Here is a 27,500-nt window from a genome sequence, read left to right on the forward strand (position 1 = left end):
CATGTTTTTGAAAGTCCAAGTTTCCGTAAAGAGACTGTGTCAGGGCTGAGTTTAGTCTAGTTATGAAGTTTTGCAGTGTAACTTAATATTAGCAAAGAAATTACTTTTATGAATCTAAATGACCAAACCATACATGTAGCTTCATTACAAACAGAAACGTCTCTCAGGCATTGTAATTAAAGGTGACAAACAAACGAGATTAACTTCGAAAACTGTTCAGCCTTTTGTATTTGTTGTTTTGTAAAATGATCTTTTACTGTTTAAAGGGGCTATTTTTATATTTCACTCAGTTTGGTGGCCGTTTTCTTTTGTCTTAATTTGGGTAAAATCCGCGACACAGTTAGTTTAATGTTTATCTCATAATCACATCCATCTTCAATTCAGTTTAAAAAAAATCCATGGAGTTGGCTGAGAAAGTGCACAAAAGAAAACAAATTAGAGGCGAGGACATGAATAACAAAAGTAAGACGCTTTTGAAAAACGAGTTTCCACATGCGTTGGTGAAAACGCACAAGTGCGTCTTCTTTTTGTCAACGAGTTTAAAACGCGTTTGATGGTTCGCTTATCTCTGAGCGGTACTTTACACTGCAACAAACCAACCAACCCATCAATAAATTAACTAGTGATTAAAGTGTTAACAATAGCTATTGGATTTAGTTTCCAGAAACATCACCAGCTCTACCAGCGGAGTTGGCAGAGTTGAGCTTTGACGAGGACGATTTTGATGATGACGATGACGATGATGACGATGATGATGATGGTGATGAGGAGGAGGAGGAAAGAGACGAAAGCAACAGATCAGAGACTTCAGGTGACAATGAGGAAGAAGACAGGCAGAATGAGGACGATGAAGTCACTACAGGTACTGAGGATGAAGGGGCTGGTGGAGATGTAGCAGTGGTTACTGTGGCTTCCGCTGCAGCTGCTTCTTTGAACAGAAACAGAATGCTGGATCTTGATGGTTGGTCTTTAATTCAACTAATGCTACTTCATTTTACCCACTTATTTTTATGCAAGGGCTTTCAATTAGCTCTGAGGTACATAAGCGTTTGCTAAATGTAAGATAACATACGGGCAGTTAAGATGCCAGAGCTCTTTCCTTTCACCGTCAAACAGGTTGTTCTTTCGGGGGAAACTTTCCAGCGTTGTGGTACAATGTTCCAATGTTGCTAGACAGCTGCTCCAAGCAATCGGCCAATCTCATTTCAGATTCGTTCAACGCGGTTGTCCAGTTTCGTCTGAGCTTTGGCAAATTCCGATTTTCAAACTTCTCGTAGAATATGAAATGTAATAGCACTTGTTTGTCAAACAGGGAGAAAAGAATTAACTGTTGTTCAACAATTACTTTGCAAGAGATTGCGAGAACGTTTATAGAAATCGTCATGTAACATGGTTGTACCACGTACATTTAGGTGCTTATGTTGACATGTCTGTCTCTTTGCATTCTGTGATTCAAACATACACGTACTTGTCTGGAGTGATATAAGAGGACATGCCTTGCTTGTGTAATAGGGAGTGACCAAGAGGCGATGTACCAAAGATACTTACAGAAACAGACTGCAGAGCTTGAACAGCTGCAGCAAGAGAGACAAAGATTACTGGAGGTACAACAGGAACTAGCAAGAATGAGCCAACATTCTGAAGCTCACAAGACAGTTTCAACACAGGTATGAACATTGTGCATTGCAGATTATTCTTATCCTTACTCTAACGCAGCGTATAAATGAATGTATACGTGCGTGTACGTACTCGTGTTGTGGAATTAATTTGTTGTGTTTGCCCATGTACATGTACAAGCTACACCTCGTTCAATTAAATGACGACAAAACCATGACTTTGGACGAGGGTGTTTGTTCAAAGAGAGTTACGAAAAATGTTTGGAAGTTACAGTTACCTACTGTCTAACACATTCAGCATTTATTTTGCTCATGGGCCGGGGGAAGGCTCTTCGTGCCTCTCCCCCCCCCCCCCCTCCCCCCTCACTCTCAATGTATCTCCGCATGGTATGTAAAGCCGCCATCTTGGACTTCAAAATTGTTCAGAGATCTCTCAGATGCCAAAGCAGCTGCAAAATTCATTGAAAATATCAAAAAGACAATCAAACAAACACTGTAAAAATGTATATTGTTAGATCTTTGTAAACGCCATAATCTTAATAAAGTAAAAATTGACACACCGGTGATAAAACTGGCGAAAAGATGCAAAGGTTGATCTCTATATTGAATTTTAGCCTTTTCCCAGGCTAAAATGTGTTGCTAACGACTATGAATTCTTTTCTTTAGACGCGAACACAGCCACAAAAACCTGAGTCAGCTGGATTACTCAGGCATGATACTTTCACCATTGGTAGATCAGCTGACTCTAGGAGACCAATCATTCATCAGCCTGTTAATCGAGAAATCTCAACCCAGACACCGTTTTATGGCATTGATTTGAGGGCAGCCAGATCTATAGACTCCAGCGAGCCCCCAAGAGGTGAATCTTTAGAGATGTGTTTATAGTTTTTGTTAGATATAGTTAGATCTTAGAAGCATTACGTTAGCCTGCAATGCAGGCGTATTTTGGCGAGCGAGCGCGTTTTTATCAAGCGAGCGGAATCAAACTCGGAAGAGGCTTGGGGAGAGACAAAAAGGGGTCCTAGGGCGTGGGAGTGAGGCTGAAATCCAACATGGCGGCGAACGTACTCGATCATGAGCTAATACCGAGCACACCGTGCACACGGAAAACGCGTGCACTGCAGGCTTGAATTACGTGTGCATCATTGTGAGATGCTGGCCTAGACTTTTATTATACGATGCAATAGTACACAATACTTTATTTTTTGGACCGACTCTCAAAAATCAAAGTGAAATGCAAATGCAGTAGTCTTCCATAAGAAAAAAAAAGCGCGCAGGGAACTGCTGAGGCCTCTGCGGAGGAGAGCAGGGGCGTAGCTAGGGGGGGGGGTGGTCCTGAGTTGCCCGTGAACCCCCCTTTTGTAAGCCTTTTTTTAAGCAAACAACCTACAACAGGTGGCGAAAACGACATGACAATCTAGTGAGTACCCTCACTTTGACAGTACCCTCACTCCGCCCCCCTCCCCCCACTTTAAAAAATTCTGGCTACGCCCCAGGAGAGGGCATTTTCATTACAGCTGTGGGTTGGCTTGAATCCAAGACTTGAGATGAAACGTTCAAGAACTTCATGTAGTTTGACTGTCGTTGCAGCTCGTCCAAGTGCATTGGTTTGGTCAGAACTTAGACGTCAGAGGGAACTTCACGAGGAAAAGCTGAAGAAACGAAAGCAGAAGTTTTTGGAAAAACGAAAGAAGGCTGGCCTGGACGATGTTTCGGAAGGTGGAACATACTCTGTGAGGAGCGGCAGAAGTGGAGACATAGATGAAGGGTTTGGTGTGAGCATGATGAGTGCTGATATCACCACAGCTACGTGGGGAGGTTCTACCCAGCCCAGCAGTACACAGAACGACTCAGCAGTGTCAGCAGATGAGTCGGATGAGGAGAACCAAGGAGCAGAGGTAACAGAGAAAATAATGTGCATCAATAGGAGGTTATAGATGGTGTGGGTATTTCTATCAGAATGAAAAACCAATATGGCGATAACCTAGTAAACCCCATGACTGATTCAGACTGTAAACCTTTACGCGCTGTTACACTACGCAATGCTACGTCATATACTTGCATTATTGCCCAGTATTTTTTTGCGGGGGGGGGGGGGGGAGGGGGGAGGGGGGAGGGGGGAGGGGGGCAGTTGCGGGACAAATTGCACGGGTGTTTACGTTGTGTAACACCTCTTGAAATGTACATGTCTTGCAATGTTTCCGCTACATTAAGCGTTGCGAAAAGTAGAACATGATTTTTTGTAAAACCCTTGCTGCAATGAAAACGTTTCGAGACATGATTTGTACTTCAGGGTATAATATAGGGCAATTTTTCTTACAACTTGTGTTGCATCAAACTTGCGAGACAAGTAGCAAGAGGAATTCCCCGGTGTAACAGCGCTTTTTTGCTGCATACTACATGAAAGTTTGACTCTAGGAAAAGTCGCAAAGAGTGGAAATATTTTGTTACAGCTTGCTCTTTAGCAATTACACTGGGGTAATACAGTTTGATAGAACAGTAGAACCTCAATTTATTTTGTAGCTTGTTGTTTACTGATGCTTATTTTGATGGTTATTTTGCCATTACAGATCGCAGTGGAGGTAGAAGATGATTATCCTGATGGAATAGTTCAAGCAGAAGAGGAAGAAGAAGAGCGTCTTGAACCAGAAGCTTTCTCTGGAGGAGCTCAGGCAGTGTTCAGGAGTAGAGAAAGAGTGCCTCGTATGACAGCCTTCAGAGGCAGTGTAGACAGCGCCTCACAGCCCAGTAGCGGCAAGAAACGCAAGCTTGATGGAAGCGCCATGTCAGGTAGTCTGAGTTCGTGTTCCTCACTTGGGACATGTGCGTAGTCTTCATAATGCAACTAGATAAGGCGAGGCGAGGCAAGGCAAAGCAAGGCGACACAGCAAAACGAGACGAGAAATTTTGTGATGATGAGCTTTATTGTAAATACACAATTTTTGAAAGTGTTTGACGAAAGCATTCTGACTTGAAAGTGAAACTTCTTCTGTAGTTCTACACTTGAGAGTAAACCCATTGAGCATAGAACACAGTCACAAAATGAACACACTTTTTTACTAGTCTTTTTATCAAAAATTTGCCAGAAATATTTATGGAAGTGGAATCCTTTGAATGCTCAAAGACATTCCAGTACAACTCTTGTAGTGCTTCTCCACATAATTTTTTTTTTTACTTATATGAAATCAAAGCTGATCGGGTGTTTACGAGAGAAGATCAGTAATGTGTAATGTATTCTGTCGTCATAGGTGGGGCCCGAAAAAGGGAACGAGAAAGAGGACTTACATTTGAAGACTGGCCTAGAACATTCTACTTTGATAGGAATTCAAGAGGAAGAATCAGACAAGAAGTATGTAGGACAAACTACGTTCCAATATAATGGTGTTATTGTACTTTGCAAAAGAAAGTACTTCTGGATGGGTCCATCCTTTTATCAGTTGTTGACAGGCTGACAGGAAGTTATTTTATAAGTTAGTCCATTCGTCATCGGTTTCAATCTTCTCCAGTCGTAACCGTCTGTGTTTTTGTTTAGAATTTACATGTATGATTACCTTTTCGACAGTTATGTACCTTTGTAAAGTATTTTATGTTGTCTATTGTTGAATACCTCCTAGTTTTCTGTCACAGAACTTGATTTTAGCTGATCAGCTAAACTGAGGTCAGAAGCAGTTAAACTTGATCTAAAGATGGCTTTCTAAATCGTTGATTAGCTCCTGTACTCAAATGATGTCACAGAACTTTGCTCTAGCTGAGCTGCTGAACTAATAACAGGAACAACTTAACATGGCTTGCTATAGTCTTTCACGCTCTAGACATCCTTTTAGCTGCTTGGTTGTTGAACCAACGGAATACCTGTGTAGGAGGCTATACTTAAAGGTGACTTGTTGAATAGCTACTGTTAAACTATCTCTTTGTTCCACAGAACTTTACACCAGCTGAGCAGCTTATCAAGGAACGGGAACAGGAACAGTTTAACATGGAACGCCAAGCATGGGAGCAGCACTGCGAGCGTCTTCACCAGGAAGTCACCACCCTCACCACCCTGTGCAATGGGCTCCTCAGGGATCAACAAATGCTGGTGTCCACAGTGATTGGCAGAAATGTTCCCAGCGGGCCTGCTTCAGGTCCCGGTTTTCAGAACTTTCCTAGCCCAGTACCAGGTCTGGGTAAGTTAACAAAGCTGATTTGATACAAATTTGCGCTGACAAGTGGTAAAGTGGTTTGCACTTCAGCCGCTACATTAAAAATACGTGTTATGTACGTTGTTACACTTTGTGATCCATTGTTTTCTTTCTTTCCTCTTCATGTGCGAGAGAGCAAAAGGCGTTAACAACACTCTCATTATTAAAATGGCTCTAGCATTGACCACATTGTTTCTGTATTGCCTAATACAGCGTTGAATAACTCTTTAAAGTATTTTATGTATGTCTTTTTTTTTTTTTTTTTTTTGATATTTTTTATATATTTTTCTTGGTATATTAGCATGACTGTATTGCTAGGGGCCTAATTAGCCTCATCAACCTGAGCTGAAATAATGTTACTGACTTACTTTCTTGTATTGGTACGAACAATTTACTTGACTATGGATTTATTCATGTGGCATTTATAACCTGTAAATGAAAGTGTATTAACTACTGCCCAGTCGTGAATACTTTCAAGCAAGAGTTCGGACCTTAGAAGGGCAAACATCGTATAGCGACAGCATTTGTTGACCTTTACTGACAAACATCTGCATATAGTCGTTTAAATTTTTACCTTAGCATCAGTGGTATATAAATGGGTTTTTCGTTCTGTGTGTTAGGTGGGAATCCATTCGAGCAGTATCAACAGAGGCAACAAGAAGCCTACCAAGGACTCCAGAGTTTCTTCGATCAACAGCGCTACATGCAGCAGCAACATCAGATTCTTCAAAGCCTTAATCAGTGCTATGCACAGCTTCAGCAACAACACCAAGACATGGCGACCCTTCAGCAACAATTCCAGCAGCTGTTTTCTTACAATCCTTCCGCTCTTGGTGATAGCAATCCGTCCCCACATAGACCCCAGTCTGCGACTCCAAGCGTTATCAACAACACATCTCCATCGTTTATGAGTCTGCCGTCCCACAGTGTATTGCAGCCACCTTTCTCAGCTCCTCTGTTTAGTCAGGCCCCTTTTACGAGTACATATCAGCCACCTTCATCAGCTCCAATGTTTAGAACTGCTTGGCATCCTCAGTTCGGCCAGCAGGTGGGTAATTTTTACAAGTTGAGTATGTGTTCAGCTAGAATTACGAAACTGATATTTGAATTACCATGTGCGTTAAACATTTAAGTGCTCTTTTTATTTAGGAGATTAGTGGGGATGGTTGTTTTGAGCTAGGAGTCTTGCTGTCTTCTTGTGCGCAAAATTCTTAGAATAAGCATACAGGTGAAGGAAGGCTGTTTCGCACTGACGACGTTTTTAGGTCTTTTATAGTGAATCATTATCAGTGAGTTATTATCAGAATTATTATCAGTGAATCAGTATCAGAATTATTATCAGTGAATTATTATCAGTGTTATCAACTAAGTTCTTAGAACAAGGGGTGACACCATTTCAGGCGGATTATCAAAGCTGGGTGTTGCCCACCTAGTGCAGCAGTCGTGTTTGAAGAAGATGATCAGGTCCTCAGGGCACATCTATATACATATAATGCTGAGAAACGTCTTCGTAGCGGCGCACATTTCTGCATCATTTTGGGAAGAAACAAGGATTTACTGGCATTTGGCTGTTAAGTACGTGTATTCTGTGTCTCAGTAAAATATTATTGATATAACGACCCTTGACACCACCTGACAAAGGAGGAGTTGAGATAATTGTCACGTCATGAAGGAGCAGCGTATAGACCTTGAAACAAAGGTGAATTGCTAGTAAATTGTCATTTTATTCTGCAGCCAGCAGCAGCTAACGAGCCTCCTCAATCAAGCGAGCAAGCATCTGGCAACAGAACAAAGCCAACTCAAGAGTCTTTCAGTGTAAACCCAGACACAGGCATACCAAGTCCAAGATCTACTGCTCATCATGGGCATCCTGTTGAACCTGCGCCTCCCCCTACCTCATCAGGAATAGCCAACCCAGTAATGGTGGTTCGGGAGGTTGGCCCTAGTGTGATAGGAGTGGGTCTGTCTCCCGGTAACATCAGGCAGGAACGAAAATACGATCCCAGTTCATACCAAGGTAGGTGAAGCCTTAAGAATTCTTTATTAATAAATAGTAAATGCCAAAAGAAACATGCCCAGAGTCATACCTCTGGACTTACAATTTCATACAACTAACTGCTATAAAAAACTTATTGGAAACTGTTTACAATTGTATGAATGTTCGACGTGAATTCTTGATACTTTCAAAACATCCATGTAATTATAATTGTTTAGAGTACAACACGCCTGCAAGAAAGGTAAAGGTGAAAAGTCTGCATACGGGCCAAGTGGCCCATCACGCCGGAGCTTATCCTGGTTTCTGTAGCATGAAGCGACTAGGAGTACTTCTCCTCCCTGGATGGGATGCTAGTCCGTCGTGGGGTTGCCCCCAGCATTGAAAAAAAACCCTGGGTGGAGGGAGGCACTGTGAGAGTAAAGTGTCTTGCGTAAGAACACAACACAATCTCCCCGGCCCGGGCTCGAACCCCGACCGCTAGATCCGGAATCGAGCGCACTAACCATGAAGCCACCGTGTCTCCGTCTTCAAAAAGGCAAATGCAAAATTGCAAACTCTTAATAGAGAAACAAAAGCAATATGTTGCAACCGATTTGAATGTACAAAGCTGAGTTTTATGAACCCTGAAGTTAGAGTTTCTAGTGCTCGAAGAAGTGCTTTTTGCGTCCCTTGTAAAAAACTATGTAGAAACAGTCCCTAGCTCTTTGCTTTGGCGACACAGTGGCCAGTGTTAATGATGCAATGTAAATTGACAGGATTAATGCAAACAAACGAGACGTTTAGTTTAAGACGTTTGTCTTGTTGGTACAAAGAAGTAAACGTGACGTATTCGTGGAATAGAACACCAAGCGAGGCCTTGATTAGTGTTTATCCTGATAACAACGTCGGTGAAAACTGCCTTGGATTACCAGACTCGAAAAAGACACTACTGTCTACAAATAATCAGTTAACACTGAAATATGTATGTAGTTACCTTTATACCATGCCAAAGAAAATACAGCCAATCAGAATACAAGAAATCCGTGTTATACTCTGATATTACAACCAACCTTTCCATCGTGGGCCGCTCGTATATGTATGTTCCATTGATTGTGTTGGAAACTAGAATAACAATAACTTGACTAACGTGTCGAATTGTTTTAGCCCAGGGATAACCCACTACTGATAGAGGACACCTACCTAAAATTACAAAAATTACAAAACCTAAGATTGATTTAATCTATGAAATGATGTAAAATAGTTACCCAACACTCTCTCGTGGTATACCATGGGATATCCCTCTTGTACTTTCTTGGTATACACACTCGCTTAAAGGATCGTGAGTTTGCCGAGAAAATACAAGTGATTCGTGATATATTCCATGGTATACACTTGAAAGCGTTTGCATAACTGGTATGTATCATAATATAATGGTGTACTCTTTCTGTTCTTCAGAACTGGCATCCACAAGTGCAAATGCAACTAAAACAGACAGCAGCGCGGATGTGATCGGTCGCACGTTTAACACACCTCTGAGGGCGTCAGCTGTAGCCAACCTTGCACGGAAGGATAAATCAGCACAGAAGAGCGCAGCGGTTAATTTGGCACAGAAGCTCGCAGCTGAATCAGTGGAAACGTCTTCAAGAGCGTCCAGTGTACCGGGAGACGCGCATGATGTGGCAAGAGGGTACGTGAGGGAATTATACCGCGTCCTAATCTCAGAGCCACTCTGCGTTAAACTCTTTGCAGTGGCAGCGAAAGACAATTTGCATGTAGGAAAAGTGCTTCATAGCTTGATTCGAAGTTTACGACATTACATATTCGTTCGTAAAGTTTATCTAAGCATAAATCTTTGCTGTTTTCGTTGTTATAGCTAACCTTACTTTTTTTGGTACGCTTCGGTGGCATGCCTGGCGAGTTTGGTCGAGCCATGATTCATATTTTGGCGAGAGGCAGTAGAGTTAAAATGTCCATGGCGAGCCTACGTACGAGCCTGATATGTTACCTAAGCGTACCAAACCCATGGTACATACACTCATTCATCATACCTAAATTCGCCCTTCGAAAGATTCGGCGATATTAGGTCATTGACTTGCTATGGTAGAAAGTCAGGACAGTAGACAGGGTTTCTGATACAGTTCTGATAAAGTACCGATTGGAGAACAGAGCATTTGGGTACGATAACAAGATGTGATTCTCTTTTTGGAATGTTAATTTCATTTTATTTTTTCTTTAGCTCTTGGCAAGAAGCAGATAGGTAGGTTTTCCTTGACTCGAATACTTTCTACTACGACCAATGCATTTTCTTTCTCTCGACCGTGCTAATCGTTTACCTTTTCCCATTTTTGTTACAGAGCCTCAGAAGCTGGAAGTGAGTTTTCGCTTTTTGAGGCACTCAGAGATTCCATCTATTCCGAAGTTGCAACCCTCATTTCTTTAAATGAGTCCAGGCCACATTTTCTGGTACGGTTTCCCATTGTTTATTCGTTTTTTCTGGCATAGAACTCGTAGGAAGAAGTAGTTACATAGAAGGGGAATCTGTTATCATGATGGAGCTCGTTGGCAGTTAAGCCCAGCGTTAAAGTACCAAGACAGTTTGGCAGGCGCTTAAATTGTCCTCGAATTGTAGGGAACCTCGAAAACGTTTTCTTATGTAGAAAGTCACCAAAGGATTACAAATGAAGGCAAAGGAAACAAGGATGACCAAGATTGGAGCAGATGGCTGAACTTGACGCAGTTATTTCAAGGGAACTCCATTTATGTTTGTACAACCGGTTTCGTCCTTGTCAGAATCTCCCAATAATTGATTGACCTGGGCATCGAGACTGACATGGGTTTTGTTTGGAATTTCTTTCCAGCTCGAGTTGTTCAGGGAACTGCAGCTGTTGACTTCAGACTACCTGAGGCAGCGCGCCCTGTATGCGTTACAGGACCTGGTGACGAGATTTTTAACGGAGGATTCCGTCGGTGCAGAAGGAGCGCCTCTGCAACAGGCAGTAAGACTGTTAACGTTGTACACATAATTATATTTACGCGGTTTCCTAAAATAGACTTAAAATGTTCTCCATGTAGATGCTACTACTTAATCTTACAATGTTCCAAAGCACAAAATTCTCTTCACCACGGTAAACTGCTTAATTTAAATCAACCTTTCAAATGGTTTTATGTTGAATTGCCGTCTCGTTTTGAACGGCTGTGCCCTTGTTTACTTGATCGAAAATTTCTCAATTTTGAATTTACCCGTTCTGGAAAGTGGTCCAAAGTAAATTCGCTGAACATGGGTTGTTCATTTGTATCTTTTCCCCCTTTTTTTGTCGTCCTGGTTGTCGTTTTTGGTTTGGTTGTTATTTCCTTTGTCTGTTTTGTTTATATTTTTTGGATTGTTCCTTTCATTGTAGCGATTCCAGGAATGGTTGAACTCTAACTCTGAACTGACTCCAAGTGAAACAGTGGAGACATTTGAAGACGACGAGTCAGAGGTGGGGAACAGCATTCTTTTTTTTCTTCTTCTTCTTTTTTGATTCATGTTATATCCTGAGGAAACCTCGCCTCGAGAGACGAAAGATCTTATTAGCATGTTGATTACGGTAGTACAAGGTTATCTTGAAAACGTTCCCAGTGCTAACTGTGATTTTCATACTCTACAGACCAGGGAGGGCGCGGTTCCTGCAGAAACCGTCACGGAAGGAATCTATGACTATGTAGAGAATGTGGAGTCTGGAAGCACCCTGTCCACTCCTACATCCAGTCACACGGGGGAGGCACCATTCGCCTCTGAAGGCCTGGGAGACACTGTTATACACCTCGACAAGGTAAGGAACTTCAAACTGTGTAAGACGTAAAGCTTGGTTCACATTTGCGAGAGAAGCACAAGCATAAGCGCAAGCATAAGCACAAGAAAACGCTAGAGCGTACCTAGGTGAAATAAGCACAAGCATGTAAGCATAAGAAAAAGAAATATTTTCCTTTTTCATGTGCTGGCGCTCATGTTTATTTCACTAGTGTTAAATGCCGGCTTATTTCACAAGTGGGAACTGGGTGAAATAACCACAAGCATAAGCGCAAGAATTCAACCATCGCCATCTTCCTTCTCCAGCGATGTGATTCGCACTGCACGTGCGTTTGTTGCTAGTGTGAACATCCTTGTGCTTGTGCTTGTGTTAACGCTTGTGCTTATCTCAAACAAACGTGTGAACCAGCCTTAACGAACAAAAGACGTGCAGGAATATCCAGGCCAGGTGATGTGAATCTGCTCAAATGGAGCTCTATCTGGTAAACTTCTAACAGGGTTAATTAGTGTACTAGAAAAAGGCTTCTTAGATCGTTGAACTTGTCTTTACAGGCGCTGAGCAGGATGCGGGAGTATGAAAGACTGAGAACTGAAGGGAAACTGGGTGAATTGATGACCGGTCCTTCCGTGTTAAAGGACAAGATCGTCAAAGATGACGTCACCACAAGCTCTGCTGGTGACGTGGGGAGCGAATCCTCCATATCAGATGTGCAGGTAAGTGTTTTAATTCTCGGTAGTGATTCTCTTCTCATTTTTTAGTTCTGAGAATTTCGTGTTACATGCAGACGATTCCTCACTTATTCGACAGTACCCAAGGATTGACACTCAAGCCCTGGATCATCTTATCAAGTCCATCATGTCGGTAAGTTCCACCAAATTTCTAGGAAGAGAGTACATTTTGAAACTGAAACGTGAGTGCCTGCTCATCAAACAAGTCGCAAATTAAGCAATAGTCTATCTTCGAAACCGACTGCTGCTTTGCCATTGTCCAGCGAAAGTGCGTCCTGAGCACTCGACGTACAACGTCGGATAGTTGTGTTGAACGATTAACAAATAACAAGCCTTTTCCGACAATATATGGGCACCGTGGCATTTAACGTCAACCTTTCAGTGTGGTGCAGTGTTGACATAACCAGTATTTTATTTTTGATTGAGGATAAGAATAGGAAACTTGCCTATTTGTTGAACTAAAACTTGTTCTCTTTCCTACAGCTTTGAAGGACCGTGGCAGGTTTTTGTTATTTGAAAATGTTCTTCTTGGTCTATTTTCTTTTCTTTTTTTAGGAAGTGATTCCTTATCTGAATGAACACATGGAAGATAACTGCACTTCTGAGCTGCTTGGTTACATCAGAAACCTCGTGTTATCAAGGATTCAAGTCAATGAAGACCAGGTACAATTTTGGGTTTTCTAATTTTTCTTGTTTGTTTGCTTGTTTGTTTTTGTTCTTTCTTGACGACATGACAGCAACTTGCAGAATCCGCGTCATGAAAATGATTGTTCTATACACCTAAAGGCTAAAATTCTACTTGCTACCTCCTAAACGTATGAAACTTGACCTGGAGGAAAAAAGTAACGAAATTATTACAGGTATGTAATACCCCCTTAATTAGATAATCGTTTCTATAACATCCTTGTTTACTTGTTTTGTCAGGAATTTGGCAGATTCTTCCATAAACAGCTGGCTTCCATTCTCCAGGACTCACTCTCTAGATTCACAGATAGAAAGTATGTCCTTTCGTTGATTTAAGTGACTTTTGAACGCCGCCACATCGTTGTTCTTACTGTGTGTCTGCTTTTTTTTATCGTTGTACCGTTTTGGTTATAAAGAGATTTTTCGTTTGCTTTTCAGCCAGTCTCTAACGAGAAGCGTTTTTAAGTGCCTTGAAAGCTTTTAAGCGTTTTTAAGTGCCTTTAAACCAAATGCGAACTAGGTACTTACCAAACCGTAGTAAAACCAAAACCAAAGTAATTGCTTGACTACTTGCGACACCGCTCCAATGAAAGAAGAAAACAGCGAAAGTAATCTTTGTTAGCTTTTTACGACAAAATAAGCAACAAGATGGTAACTATTGGTGAATGTCAAATGTATCTATCTCACTAGAATGAAAGACTGTGGAGAGGATATGCTGGTAGACATGTCCGAGATTCTGTTCAACGAGCTGGCGTTTTTTAGACTCATGCAGGACTTAGACGGGTAAGAGCTCCTCTTAAGGTCATTCCCCAGTATTGCATTGCGCATCCCTACTGCGCATAATTTCACGCGTGATAAGCGCGCGCGCATTAAAAAATGGCGGCTTTTTCTTTACGGCTGGACCTCGCCATAGAGGTAAGTCGTCATTTTCTTGCGAACGAGTGTGGTGACCTATCTTTTTTTTTTTTTTTCCTTTCTCCTGTTGTTTTGAATGGAGTGATAAATTTCCCTGTGTAAAATGAATATGGACCAATTCCCAGTGTAGAACAAAAAACAATCGTCGGAAAGGTGAATTTTGCAAGCAATCGTGACTACAATCATGGTGCTATTATAAGGGTTCAATGGGTATAAACAAGGTGCTGTTGCTCCTAAACGAATGTGGGGACCCCTCATTTTTATTTCAAAATTTAAGTTCCTACATTATAAACAATCAATAGGCAAAGTTTCCCAAAAAAGTGGAATGACCTTAAATACAGTTCAGTTAATGGAGATGAATTCCTAACCTCTCTTAACCTTTGGTATATGGAAAATTACGTGCATAATACCTTATTGCGCCTCCTCATTGGGGCTTTTCAGAAACAATTAGTTTTAAAAAAGAGATTAAAAGAAACATTCACCTTAATTGTGTGCAAGTGATGATAATGAATGAGTTGATCATCTCAGTAAAACCTCTTGATTCAAAACCACAGTTTCCTTAGTAGTGCGAGGCAAAGTGTACAAGAGTAAGTGAGGAGTGATTCGGTGCTTATATAGAGACTAAAGGGGTTGAAACAAGGTGTGTCCTTCTGTTTTATATATCAGTCGAGGAGCAAGTCAGAGACCAACTTGGAGACAGGTTAGTTCAGTTGCTGTGTTTGCCAAGCCTTCTAGTTTAGCATTAGATATTGTTAAAGTTTTAAAACGTTCTCTGGTTAAAATAGTTTAAAATTCGGAGCTTTCGATTGCCAGTCTGCAATCTTCGACAGATAGTGAATAAAAAACGCGATCGTTGAAATGTATACCGTAACAAGTGTGAAGTAGAAAAAATTACAATAAGAGCAAAAAGATACTTGGGAGGAAATGCTAAAATAAATGCTAAAATAGGGTTCATAAAAGAATAGAATATTGACTCCTGGTAATAATCTTGAGTTATTGTCCGATACGATTGTCATTGTGGTATGCCAGGATTCCATAGTCTTTCTCACGCGAAAATGATTGCTCTTTTAGTTATTACAAAAGCTATATAAAAAAAAACTCCGGTCTTGGTGTGCGTAGTAAACAAACTTAACGCTTGTGGCTATGTGTTTAGGGATTTGATTCTGCCAGCACTGACACTGGGACAGGTCAGGACGGAGACAAAGAAGATGGCGATGATACGGAGGAGAAGGACGAGAATCCCCCCGAAGACAGGTTAGGAAAAACTTACCTGTGCAAGTACTTCTACACTCTTAGCTTTTGCTAGCAGATGGCTGACTTGGTGCTACACATTTGTGTTTAGTGCTGTGGAGGAAGAAGGAGTCGGCGCTGCTGATGAACCTGAGGAGGCAGAAGGTGAAAAAGTGGAGGAAGATGAGGGAGATGAAGAAGATGAAGAAAGCAGCGAGGAGTCCTCTTCATCAGAAGAGTCAGGAGCTGAAGACGAGGGTGCAGATGACGAAGGACCAGAAGATGAAGAGGGTGAGGAAGGTGGAGCTGCCTTGCCAATCTCCAAAGAGCAGCAAGAAGCTGAGGAGGAAGATCTGGGAAAGGTTTGTTAATTTAATTTTCTAAACGAAATCAGCAGTTCAAACTTTAATTCTTGTTTGGCCTGGAACGCTCTTACGTTCTTGGTGACTCTCGTCAACTTCTTTGCACTGACGGAGAATTTGAACTCACTCATGTGCTGTTGTTGTTGTTTTGTTTGTTCGTTTGCGTTTCTTGAGGGTCGTCAAGTATTTTGTTTTTCTTCTTTGACTTACGATTGATAAGAACTAAATTTTTGCGCAACTCTCCTTCAAATTCCTTTCGCTTCGTTAGGCAGGGCCTCTAAATACCTCCATCACAAGGCTGTTAATTTGATAAGGTTTGTCACCGAACGACGCATATTTATTTAATTGGCAATCGCACAAAGGTCTTTGTGCCTGTGAACAAGTGTGGTAGAACCTCGAGTTTGGATTAAATCAATTTTGTTTCTTTTGTCTCATCACTATATGTCTTACAGTTGTTTCTATTGCTCTTGTTTGATGTGCGAAATGTTTGAGCTTATCTTTTGCAGTGTCATTACTTTCATTTTAAACGTTCTTTAAACTTTTTTTTTTTGAAGGCAAGAGATGACGTAATGGCAAGTCAGTTTGAAGAAAGAACGTCAAGGTAACAGCTGTAAAAACTCACAAAACTCATCTCAAATAAAATTGCCTTTACATTATTTAGCCTGCATTCGCTGTGCAACTTCAATTGTAAGTCTGCACTGAAACATTCTCATTTTTCCTTGTTTAATCTAACTCTCAGTTAAATTGTCAACAATGTTACCTTTTTTGTTTTTTTTCCTCCAGTTTACAAGATAATAGCATCCTAGATTCTCCACAGGTAAATTGTTTTTGGAGGTGTTGTTATTGCGGCTGTTTCTGCTGTTGACTTGTTACCGCTGCTATTGTTGTTGTTACTGATGACCCTTTGTTGTTGCTGTTGTTGCTGGTGCCGCTCTTGTTTTTGTTGTTGTTGTTGTTGTTGTTGTTGTTGTTCCTGGTGCTGGTTCTTGTGCTGTTCTTTATTGCTGTCGCTGTTGTTGTTGTCGCTGTCGGCGTTGTCTCATCAGTTGTCTGTATTGTTTTCCTTTCCAGAGAACTTTTTTTCACCTGAATTGTCAAAATCACTCTCTTTCCCTTTTGTCAATTCGTTAGTAATGCAGCATTTTCACTCAAGAGCGTACTTTCCGTTCTGTTTTATTTTAGAATTGCGTAAAGTTGGAGCTGTCAGCAAGTGAATCAAAGCCTTTTTCAAGGTAACGTTAAATTTACTGTCTGATGGATATAACAGTTGTGATCAATGTGGTTTACAATACGTCAAACCTCTATACACCTACGATTTTCATGGCCTTGAAGTTTGTAAGAAAAGTTAACGTTATCTTAACTTTTAGCTTAGGATTTTTAGTAAATTTGAGACGTCGAGCGGCAGTATTGGTGGGAACGAAGACGGAACTACGCGCGCGCGGAAACGAAGAGAGAATTACGCGCGCGCCGTACGTTTGACCGCTGTGAGCTATACAACGGCCAATCTAGGGTAGAATTAATTAACTATTGTACGGAGGTTTTAGTAAGTGAGAAATGTATGGACTGACATACGATCGCGATAGCAGTTAAAGTCAGGTAGCTGTTATAGAGAGGTGGTTGTTGAGGTTCGAGTAAACCGCGAAAACAAAAATACGGTTTTCAAACGGCTAATTTCCAATCCTTTGATATCAGTTCTAACCTTCCAACTGTGTTATAACGTTTTTCTTTGACCATTTATTATAGTTTTGGAAGTGGAGAAGAAGACGGAGAGGAGTCGTTTGATGACTCTGATGCCAGGCGGAAGCTAGAGGAATATCAAGGAAGTACAGCAGCGGCAGCATCCGCCAACAGAGACCGTGGAAACAACAGAGACGGGCCCAGCGACAGCGACGATAACGGTGCACCCCAGGATGAGCAGCGGCAGGCCGTGGAGGCTGCGGCTGAAGCAGCTGCTGCAGCAGGAATATCTGGGTATTTGCAAAACGGACAGGTCAGTAGGATCAACGGCTGGTGTTTCCTTAATTTATCCACACTATACCAAGTAGGCAGGTTTTGAGAACAAGCCAAGAAACTGTTAGAACCAGTGTCTTGTTAATTGTTAATTCCTTAGCGTGAAATATCCTTAACTTGTTCATTTAAACCGTCGTTCCAAGAATGCGGAACTAAATTAAAATAACGTCTCCTCGCAGCTAATTTTCTCATTTCCTCTTCCTGTCGTGATGATTTCTAAATACGTGACGGATAGGTTAATGAATTTACAGTAGAACTTAATTTACTTTCGCCCGGTCCTTGGAAGCAAAGAACCACTTAGCCAGTCTGTCGAAAGGGCAAATTCTTTAAATTTCCCGTTCACTCTTCTCTATCTCCTTCGGCTTTAAAATATAGTTCGTGACGTACACTCTCATACCGAGAGTTTATACTCAAATCTTTTTTTTATGTTTGTGTTTGTTTTACAGATCGCCAATGGTCAAGATGACAACGAAGTTATTCTGGATGACCTTCCTACCAAACTTACTGGATTAACGGAGGTAACGACTGACTGTGACTGAGGTTGTTGGCTTTCACTACATGAACAGAACTTCCAATTGAAAGAGCCCTGAGAATGATACAAACCCAAAACTGAGGAAAATCTTGAAGGATTACGAACGACTTACAACGCGTCATTCGCTCCTTCAGTCAGTATTTTCCTCGTCGAGGAGTGATTCATTACAATTCCCTTTACAATTTAACATCAGATTTTAGAAGATACATCATGAGAATACAGCACCTGACCAATCAACTCAATTAATAGCTTGGATGCAGACATCTACTGTCATTGTTTCAAGCTACAAAGTTGAACACAGGCAATAGTAGACGTCTGCGCACGGGGTTCTTAATTAACTGGAAGGAAATTACCCGGACGCGACATTTGAAAATAAATGAATTACAAAGAGGATGACGGTAAAACCTTCTAACATACGCGCGTCTTTGGTTTTCCCAGGCAGACTTGCAGGCTCGAATTGCAGAAGAGCAAAGCCGGACAGAAGGATCCTCAGGTGTCCTCGCTCATCTAGACGGATTTCCAGGTATGGTATCACCAAGAAACCTCCTGGGCGAGCTTCCGACTCTTTTGCCAACTTTTGGCGGACTGTTTTGTTAAATGTTCGTGATGTTTTTCTTTCTCTGATTACTTTTTGCTTAAGCCCTTGGCCATCATGTGCAACACTTGAACAATGCAAACGTGAATAAATGACCAGAATATGATGATAAAGACTTTAGCAAACAGTAATTAGAGAAGTAAGAAACTTCGTGGAACGTCTTAGACGAGTAAATGCTGGGCTCTATTAGTCCCTCGAAAGCGGAAAACTGCAATAAGCCACCTTTAATTAGAAGTCAAGTGAACAGATTTACGCAAGTGATAGCTAAGGACTACTGCGGGTGTTAGAGAAAAGATAAAGCACAACACCAAATATCAGTGTATCTTTTCTATACTTTTTGGAGTGATGTCGGTGGTGGTGTTGTCTTGCAAGTGCTCGCGAGCTTTTCTTCCCGTTCAACACAAGATCCCCTGCGAAACTGATCAATAAGAAAAACAGCTACACTCCTTCTTATCTCGCCTTTCCCTCGTTTCTTCCCCCCTCTCCTCCCTCCCTCTTTTCCTGTCCCTTTTTCCGTTTCACCCCCCCCCCTCCCCTCCCACTTCCCTCCCCTATGTCCCTTCCCACGTTTACATCGCCACAATCCGCCTCTTCGTGTTATGACTAATCCAAGCGTAGCGGCAATTTTAGTAATTTGTCTTCAGGGAAGGTGAACGCTGTAGACTAATGCTTGTGTGATGATGTGGCCTGGGCGCTTCTCACGTTATTCAGTTTCCTTTCAAGAGCAGCCCATATAATATGAACAAATCTTTTTACTTTGATTCAGAACTTGCTGGTGATCCTGAAGCCCTTCGCGAGCCAGGTAACTACGTCATTATCGTTTGTTATTGTCAGTAATTATTTGGTTCGTTCAAGGCAGTGGACCGAACAATCGCCGTTTTCGCAGTTTTCCGTGTTCTAGCATCAATGATAGAAAATTGTCGCGATATCTTGTCCGAAACAACGGGACATATCTTGGAAAAGAAATTTCACGAAATAACTTGACTCGGGATTGAGTAAATTCTTACACATTGCAACATGCTGAAAAGACAGAATGTGTTGAAGAAAACTGAAGTACCTTGTGAATTTCGAGAAGATAAATTTGCAGTTTTCTTGAAAAAGTCTGAAACAGTTCTGTAAAATTATTCCCGAAAAAGATTATTTCTGGACTTGGAATTTTTAGAATTAAGGGCTCTTTGCATCAAGTTGGTTCTTCTCTGACTAGTAGTTCTTTACTTTCTTACTTGCAGAGTCATCCGAGAGACCGCTGAACGGTTTGCATGGTGATCCAGATAAATGAACTACACTACAAAATCTCCCTCGACTTCAAAATCTTTTTAAAATGTTTAAAGCCAAAGCACTGGTTATTTTGACGGTGTACGCCATGGTGAATTCGATCTTTTTTCTCTTTGCATGGTGTTTTCTGGTGTGTTCACTGGAGAAAGACTCGAGCAGTTCTAGGCTTATGTGTGGCGTTCTGCAAACACGAAAGTACTCCAGCATAGTTTGCTGGTTCCATTTTGGTAGAAAAATATTTGCTAACTGGCAGGAAATTACTAGTTGCGTAAAGCCCATGCACGTCACTCGAGGTATGTTTAAGCATGTTTCCAAGCCAGATAAGGGTTTTATTGCAGCAGAACCTTGGCGAATACCACGGTTAAATGTCGGAGGCTTTTGATAAGATTAGTTTATACCGACAGCAAAAGGAAGGAGAATGTATGAGATATTTGTTGGGTATTTCCATTTTAGTGAATGGCAACATCTCTTACGTTTGCCCACACGAAAGTCCCTGCTATCTCTTAATTTAATTTAAACGTCATTCTAGTCTTCCGTATTGATAATATATTATGTTATATATATATTGTAGGACCCTGACTTACCCGACTGGAAAATCCAACTTTTTACGCCGTGCATGATAAGCGACGATATTACCCTATGCATCCCTCAATCAAGTTGATCCAGTTTTTGTTTTTTTTTTTTTTTAAGCGCCGTTAAGTCAACGCGTACAGTGTGTCGCGAGTATTATCTCCAAATTGAAATGCACCTTCTCGACATGCTGTCGTCAAAGGTAGCTCTTTATATGTGTGAGGTTGCTTTCTATGTTTCAAACTGTGATTTCGATGTTCAGCAGGTTATTAGTGCAAGTCGCTTTCAGTGAAATTAACCGGCAGTTGAAAATTGTATGTTTTCGATACTAGATCGTTTTACGTAGCATAACTTATTCAAGTGTGGTTTGGAGAAATAGTTTACATTATTAGGGTGGTATTTATTTATTCTCCATTTATTAAAAAGAGAATTAAAACTTGCTGCGTGGTACTTGTAGTGCTTGCGTAAATGTTCGTTCTGTGTACCTATAGTGCCCCCATTCCTGAATACAATTTTTGTCTAAAGACCCATATCCCTAAGATTATTCCACACAATAGCCTCTTCTTAAACAGGTGTCCCAACAAAAATCTTTGCATACTGCTGAAAAGAGCAATTCAGATTTAATTGAGCTCAATTTGTTAGTCGTCATTTGTAAAATCACAGTTATAGCTCTGCAAATTCAGAGACTTTACATGCGGTTTAATTTATGTTGGGGGCATGTATGTGTGTTCAAGCATAACAACGTCTCAGAAATTAGAATTTTTTGGAACTGGGAAAAATGTGACCCCCAAGCTTGGCCATCCATGTATTTACATATATCTTAATATGTTCTTTCCAGTTTTGTAGATACATTTCGCAACGACGCCAATATATATTTTTAAAATCTATTATTCCTTCCTTGATGATTGTCTAAATTCTCCTTTCCAACGTGTTTACTGTTATGATCATAAACCGTGAATCAAAATATGATGTTGCAAAATGAAGTCCTTTGGTTTCGAATTTGTTTCCTATCATATTCGACGTGTTCAAACGAAGGTGTTAATAGCGCTCCTGGAGATGCAAAACGTTTATAATTTTTAATGGTTAGCTTCACTAAATTATCAAGATTGAAATTCAAATAGCGTTGACTAGCTACACGTGCCATTAAATCTGTTATAACATTAGCTTGTGACCCCTATCAAAACTTACATTGTTCCCTCAACATGATTTTTCGGGAAGATTTCATTATTATTATTACACCTTTGTACTAAGTATAGTTTAACCAAGTAAAATTCACTCGTCGGAGTATTGGACAGGGTGACACAGTCGAGCCTGAGGAAAAAAAAAAAGAAAAATGAATTACACTGTTCTCAAATTAAGTTTTGCTCATTGGAGCCCTATTTTCCGAGGTGTTGGCAGCGAACACATCAGCGGACAATAAAACGACCTCTTTGCTGAGGAAATGTCCGAAGACTCGGTGCCTCGTGAGTATACCTTATTTAACTCCATTTCTTCGATCTTCAAATTGCCGTTTTTCCTAATTTAAAGTTTATCGTAGGGTTAAATGTTGACTGAATTTCTAGCACTAGATATAAAAATTGTTTTCGCAAATTATGATTTGCTTCGCGTCACTAACTTCATGTGTTTTTGAATTTGGTTGTGTGGTCAGACCGAAGCCATCGCCTGTCTTTCTGAAGGAAGCGTCAATGACGAGGGAAGTTCAGGTAATGATAATTAATATGTTCGGACTTGGCCAGAGGCTCTCAGAAAAGGCTATAGGTTACTTCTGTAGAGATACGCAGAGCCCATGATGTCACTGTAACCGATAACAAATCCATTCTTTCAATAGACGCATTGCTCGAACCTAGACTTGCCCACAAGCCAAATTAAACTGCAATAGCCGAGCGCGGAGTGAGAAAAATGTCTGTGGCACTAAAGCACGCTCTCACTGGGACACATCCAGTGTACGGCCAAAAAAAGAGTTCAAAATCGCGAAATCGGCCTTTTGTGTACAGTCCCTGAAAAGTGGAAAAAAGATTTCTGTCGATAGTCTGATCAGGACAGATACATTTTTATTCAATAGGCGGACTTGCTTGCACAACTATTCGACTAGACACTTAATTAATCTACAGTTTGACCAACCATCATGTGCTTCTTGTGTATCACTTTAGGATCAGGCGACGGAAAACGGATATTTCCTTCTCCCTCACTCCGTTCGTACGAAGGAAAATCATTTTCCTTCTCCAGAACGCTGAAGCATAACACAAATACACAAGACTGTAAGGCAGGCAGAGTGAGAGCACCTGCCCGACGATGCTTTAATTCATTTCACACTAAGCTAGGCAAATAAGTACAAATAATGTGAGGAGGGAAAACTGGTTACATCTTTACGACTCAAAAAGCCTAAGTAGGAAAATATTTAGTTAGTTGTAACCTACTTTCCAGAGAATCTTTAACATACATATCCTTAGCTTTCTCTGATTTCCATCGCCCGTGAAGCATTGATAACCTATCAGAAGTACCTGATTTCATAAGATTGTCTGCTATAAAGGTAGCACCGCCTGATCTAAGGCTATGAGTACTATAAGGGATGGAGTTAATCCCTATAGCTGAAAGCGATTCTTTTATTAGCTCTCTGCACCTAGTATAACTTAGTCTCCTAGGGCCTAGAGTATACAAATTGCCCTTCTTGACAAATTTAAGAGCTCTAAAAATGTGAGCAGATGAACTTAGATCAATACTTGCTGCTGAAAAATAACGGGCTAATAATGAATGAGGACATGCAAGACCACCACTTTTAGACATAAACACAATATTGCCTTGCCCATATTGATCAGTTTTGCTATGCTTAACATTAATCTCTAGATGATCATCAAAAACTACAATATCCGAAGCCTGTATATCCAAAAGCTCATTAACCCTGAAGAGGCCACAAAAGCCTAAAACAAAAATTAATGCTGTACGTAAACCACTAAGATTACAGCCTTCATAAGCAAACTTAATACAAATTCGACGTATCATATCAGGAGTAATAGGCTCCTTTTTTTCTGACTGGTCTGCTAAATACACGTTTACTAGCCTCCACAATGTTGCGAGATAGTGCAGAATCAACTGGATTACCTTGTATCCCGTATGGAATGAGATCATGGACCCATTTTAACGCACAAAACGCAGACAAAACAACAGCGTATGGTTTCGTGAAGATTAGACAGGTATTCAGATATAAGTAAACTATCACAGGGCAAAACCAATCTTAGGCCTCTGGACTTCATATAAAGACAGAAAAGCCTGTATTGAGCGACATACTTTTTAACAGAAGAATTAGCCTTAGACGATAAAACGTGCTTCAGCATTAAACGCCTTTTGGCAACACAGGTCCGTCCCCAAGAAGTGGTTTCAGTCAAATCCTAAGGGAGCAAAAATACTAAGAGATAATATAAAATAGAGGGAAGGGGATGTGCTTATGCCGATTTAGCGCCGGCGAAAAGTTTAGGAAAAAATCCATAGCCAACCGGCCAAAGTCCGCTGCCATCCGGCTAGACCATAAAGCCAAACGGCTAAAAGAGTTCGCTGCCATCCGGCTAGAATCTGATGCCAACCGGCTCCAAGGACTGCCAAAAAAGGCTTGAAAAACTGTAATACAATAACACAGCGTGTATAATGTTTAAGTACGATCCAGTTGGTTTGTGATGACACTGTCAGAAAAATTAAGTTTGACAGCGATGATAAAACCATTCCAACTTGACGAGCCTAACAGCGAGTTAATGTTGCGCCCTAAACGCAACGCTAGCGCACCTTCGAAGAATGCGTAATCAACAACAAAACTCCAAAACCTATTGACCAACAGTGGCCAAAAAGGAGCAGACGGCCAATGCGGTGCAATTAACGTTCCACTGGCACGAGATCTAAACATGAAAATGAGAACTTTAGACAAAATTGGAATCGGTGGTACAAGTAGACAATTTTCGCCTCGCCAGTCCTGGAAAAACGCATCCACACCTGACGTCGCAGGGTTCCAGAATCTTGAAAAATATTTAGGAACTTTTTTGTTGTAGTGAGAGGCAAAACAATCCACAGTATATGGCCCCCAAAGACCGTTTAACTGCTGAAAGAACTCGGGGGCAAGTTCCCAATCGTCATAATCAATTATCTTGCTGAGGTAATCCGCCTTATCATTGAGAGATCGGGGAACCCACTGAATGTCCAAAACAATTCCCAATTTAAAGCATAGCGAAAAAATGTCAAAAGCTAACTTGTGAAGATTAAAGTGCATACTACCAACTTGCGCAATTCTTGCGGCCCCCTGGTTATCGATAAACCACTTGACTCTTGAATTAGGCAGAAAAGAACTGAATGAACTAAGGACGAACTGTACAGCTAATAGTTCACGGTAAGTGGAACTCTCCTGACGTTCAGCCTCAGTAAACATCCTATGAGCACAAATATCTTTCCCGTCAATATGGCCAGCGCAAGCAACATCACTTGCATCTGAATAAATAGAAACAAATGGAGTGACCGAATCAGACACGCTTCTAGTGTTAACGGAACGAAGATTATTCTTCCAAAACTCAAGTTCAACTACACAGTATCTATCAAGCAAAAATACACTATCCCAATCTTGGGCGGCAGCCACAGACATCTGACAATGCCTGGTCATAATTCGAGCGAGGTTTCCTAAAACGGGACTCATAGATATGATCTTTCCAACAATGGAAGCCAAACTTCTTGCTGATAACGCACGAGGTTGTAGGGCGCTGTCAATGTGGGACAAGGCCTTATCTATTCTCGACTCAGTAATGCTAATGTTTCCTTGAATCCCATCCCAAACAATACCAAGCCAAACAATAAATTGTACAGGAACCCAAACTGACTTGTCGTCATTAGATATGAAGCCCGCCGCGGCAAGGTCTGATCTAAGAATGTTCGAATGAATTTGGCTCAACGACTCGGTAGACTCAACGTCAAAACCATCATCGAGGTAAACAACGGCACGTATTCCCTGAGATCTCCAATGCCGTACTAAAGGTCTGAGCAACTTGGTGAAAATGTAAGGCGCCGAAGATAAACCAAACGGGAGAACTGTAAACATAAAGAAACTAGGTTCCCCGTCAGACATCACCCAGCTAAAACCGAGGAATGGCTGGTGTTCTGGAAAAATATCCAAATGATGATATCCACTTTTGAGGTCAAATTTGGTGAAGTGGCTACCTTTCTCAAAATAGTCTAGCCCAACTCTCCAGTCCTCGAACTTGAATTTTTGCTTAAAAACGTGGTGATTGATGTACCTTAAATCCAAAATCAAACGTCTTTTCCCACAACTTTGAACCGAAACAGAAAGCGGATTGATAACGTTGAGGCAACTCTTCGGAACTTGACAAACTCTTCCCGAGGAAAGCAACTCAAGAATAGCTGAGTGAACGAACTCGGAATGTTCTAAACCAGAACGATTATTACTAAATTCTGCTGGAGGCGGAGAAACATAAAACGGAATTTTGTAACCTTCTCTAACACAGTCGATGATAAAAGGTGGTGCGCCAATCTTCTCCCAAAACAGAACATGAGCTTTAAGTCTCCCCTTAACACCTGGCGGAACTGTACCAGGGACCAGTGAACCAGACTCTACCTCAAAAGAAGGCAAAAACAAGTCTTCTACCTTAATGATATCTTCGAAACATCCGACCGCATCATCATGTTCAAATAGTTGACTGTCGCTCGTCTGGTCTGCGGGATTGCTCTCCAGATGTACTGCCTGAGCCAAGTCTGGTTGTGTTTCTGTAATTCCCGAATCCAGGACCGTCGCTGAGCCTCCCGCAACTTGAACTCCAATGACCTCTCTTTCCGCATCTGAAGCAGATGTCTGCTGGAGAAGGCATTCTACGGCCTGAAAAACGAAAAAACAAAGAACGCACAGCAGAAAACCTTCACTAAAGAAAAAATAAAAAACGTGGAAAAAATAAACAAAACAAACAAGAAAACTACAAGCACCGTCGAGTAGTGTCGCACTTGATGAATATATCAACCTATTCACTCCTTATATATATTCCAACTGGAGTCTCGGGAGACTCCACGTGCTAACACAAGATGTGTTAGCATAAATCACATGCGTGCTCACACTGAACTTCCGAAGGAAAATACATAAAGCTTTGGAAGAAGAGGTCAGGTTTTAATGACTGCGTATATTGCCATTATTGATACTTCGCTCAGGTTTTCTCAAAAGCGGGAATCGTATTACGTATACGTTAAACTTTCAGTTTCGTTCAATGTACTTTAAGACACTAACGCACAGAGTCAAACCAGATTGACTAAATTATTGTGGTTTTAACATTTGAAGACAGAAAAGTAATTTGCGACCATTAAAACTGTTGATCAGTCTGTACTTCCATTTATTCTCCTCGAGGCGGGTCTATTCTTTGATTCCAGCCAGAAAATGAGAATCTTCTGGGCGACATGATTCTTGCGAAAAAAAAAAAGATTGATCATTCATCCTAATGTACTGATATTTAGTTTATGTTGTCTTTTAAGGTTGCCAAACTGAAAGCTGTACTCGACAAAGCGGGGAAACCTTCTGGATTCGCTGTGCTCGATAGCAATGGCCGCTTGTCCCAAAGTCTCCTTGTGGCGGGTTACGACAAGTACTCTTTGTACGACTTAGGCTGGCGGTCTCTTCGCATGGCAGCCGCTGCTGCCTGCAGAGAGAGCACCGGTTCAGGGGGGACTGGTTGCTGTGAAAACGCCGTCCTTGCGCATTAGGCGGCTGATAAGAAGACTTGCGCTCAGACTTGTGCCGAGACTTTCCATTCATGAAAAACAGGAAAAGCCACAAAAATGGGAGAAACGATTGGCGCGTTCTACAACTATGGATGCGGCCACGCGGGGACTGGGCTGTCACGTTCTGTTAGTGACATCACTCGGTTCCAAGGCCCATATCCCTATTACAGCTTTTGCTGTTGCCGAAAGTAAAATAGTTACTAGAGAAAATAAAACGTCTTTCCTGGGTGTAATTCCTCGCTGTAACACCCTGAGTAGCTGTTGCTTTCAGCATTGAAAATAAAAAATT

At 41.2% G+C, this 27,500-nt stretch overlaps 2 protein-coding genes across 6 annotated transcripts in view; both read left to right on the forward strand.

The window, feature by feature from the left end:
• The window catches only part of LOC110045184 (uncharacterized), a 37,840-nt gene extending 16,937 nt beyond the window's left edge, over positions 1-20,903 (forward strand). For 3 of the 5 annotated variants that reach the window (XM_089272713.1, XM_089272715.1, XM_089272714.1), the window contains exons 22-52: positions 658-961; positions 1,513-1,667; positions 2,283-2,475; positions 3,207-3,514; positions 4,187-4,406; positions 4,865-4,965; positions 5,539-5,782; positions 6,418-6,845; positions 7,532-7,814; positions 9,228-9,459; positions 10,009-10,029; positions 10,127-10,235; positions 10,631-10,768; positions 11,171-11,251; positions 11,420-11,584; positions 12,115-12,276; positions 12,371-12,424; positions 12,847-12,954; positions 13,216-13,289; positions 13,666-13,758; positions 14,557-14,590; positions 15,044-15,144; positions 15,233-15,482; positions 16,037-16,083; positions 16,266-16,299; positions 16,665-16,714; positions 17,226-17,472; positions 17,939-18,010; positions 18,463-18,547; positions 19,386-19,421; positions 19,849-20,903. In XM_089272713.1, coding sequence (XP_089128839.1) covers positions 658-961; positions 1,513-1,667; positions 2,283-2,475; positions 3,207-3,514; positions 4,187-4,406; positions 4,865-4,965; positions 5,539-5,782; positions 6,418-6,845; positions 7,532-7,814; positions 9,228-9,459; positions 10,009-10,029; positions 10,127-10,235; positions 10,631-10,768; positions 11,171-11,251; positions 11,420-11,584; positions 12,115-12,276; positions 12,371-12,424; positions 12,847-12,954; positions 13,216-13,289; positions 13,666-13,758; positions 14,557-14,590; positions 15,044-15,144; positions 15,233-15,482; positions 16,037-16,083; positions 16,266-16,299; positions 16,665-16,714; positions 17,226-17,472; positions 17,939-18,010; positions 18,463-18,547; positions 19,386-19,421; positions 19,849-19,898 — 4,479 coding nt within the window. In that variant the 3' untranslated portion in view covers positions 19,899-20,903. The remainder of the gene's footprint in view (positions 1-657; positions 962-1,512; positions 1,668-2,282; positions 2,476-3,206; positions 3,515-4,186; positions 4,407-4,864; positions 4,966-5,538; positions 5,783-6,417; positions 6,846-7,531; positions 7,815-9,227; positions 9,460-10,008; positions 10,030-10,126; positions 10,236-10,630; positions 10,769-11,170; positions 11,252-11,419; positions 11,585-12,114; positions 12,277-12,370; positions 12,425-12,846; positions 12,955-13,215; positions 13,290-13,665; positions 13,759-14,556; positions 14,591-15,043; positions 15,145-15,232; positions 15,483-16,036; positions 16,084-16,265; positions 16,300-16,664; positions 16,715-17,225; positions 17,473-17,938; positions 18,011-18,462; positions 18,548-19,385; positions 19,422-19,848) is intronic. The other 2 variants (XM_089272716.1, XM_089272717.1) reach the window with 2 other exon arrangements.
• Positions 20,904-26,000: 5,097 nt separating this feature from the next.
• LOC149103654 (uncharacterized) overlaps positions 26,001-27,500 on the forward strand; it is a 1,511-nt gene continuing 11 nt past the window's right edge. Inside the window, exons 1-3 of the mRNA XM_089273311.1 lie at positions 26,001-26,050; positions 26,571-26,598; positions 26,966-27,500. The exon at positions 26,966-27,500 is cut by the window's right edge and continues 11 nt beyond it. Of these exons, the coding sequence (XP_089129437.1) occupies positions 26,001-26,050; positions 26,571-26,598; positions 26,966-27,193 (306 nt within the window). The 3' untranslated portion in view covers positions 27,194-27,500. The remainder of the gene's footprint in view (positions 26,051-26,570; positions 26,599-26,965) is intronic.

This window comes from Orbicella faveolata, unplaced genomic scaffold, assembly GCF_042242905.1.
Source record: "Orbicella faveolata isolate gen_17 unplaced genomic scaffold, um_ofav_v1 contig_35, whole genome shotgun sequence".
NCBI classification, from domain to species: Eukaryota; Metazoa; Cnidaria; class Anthozoa; order Scleractinia; family Merulinidae; genus Orbicella; species Orbicella faveolata.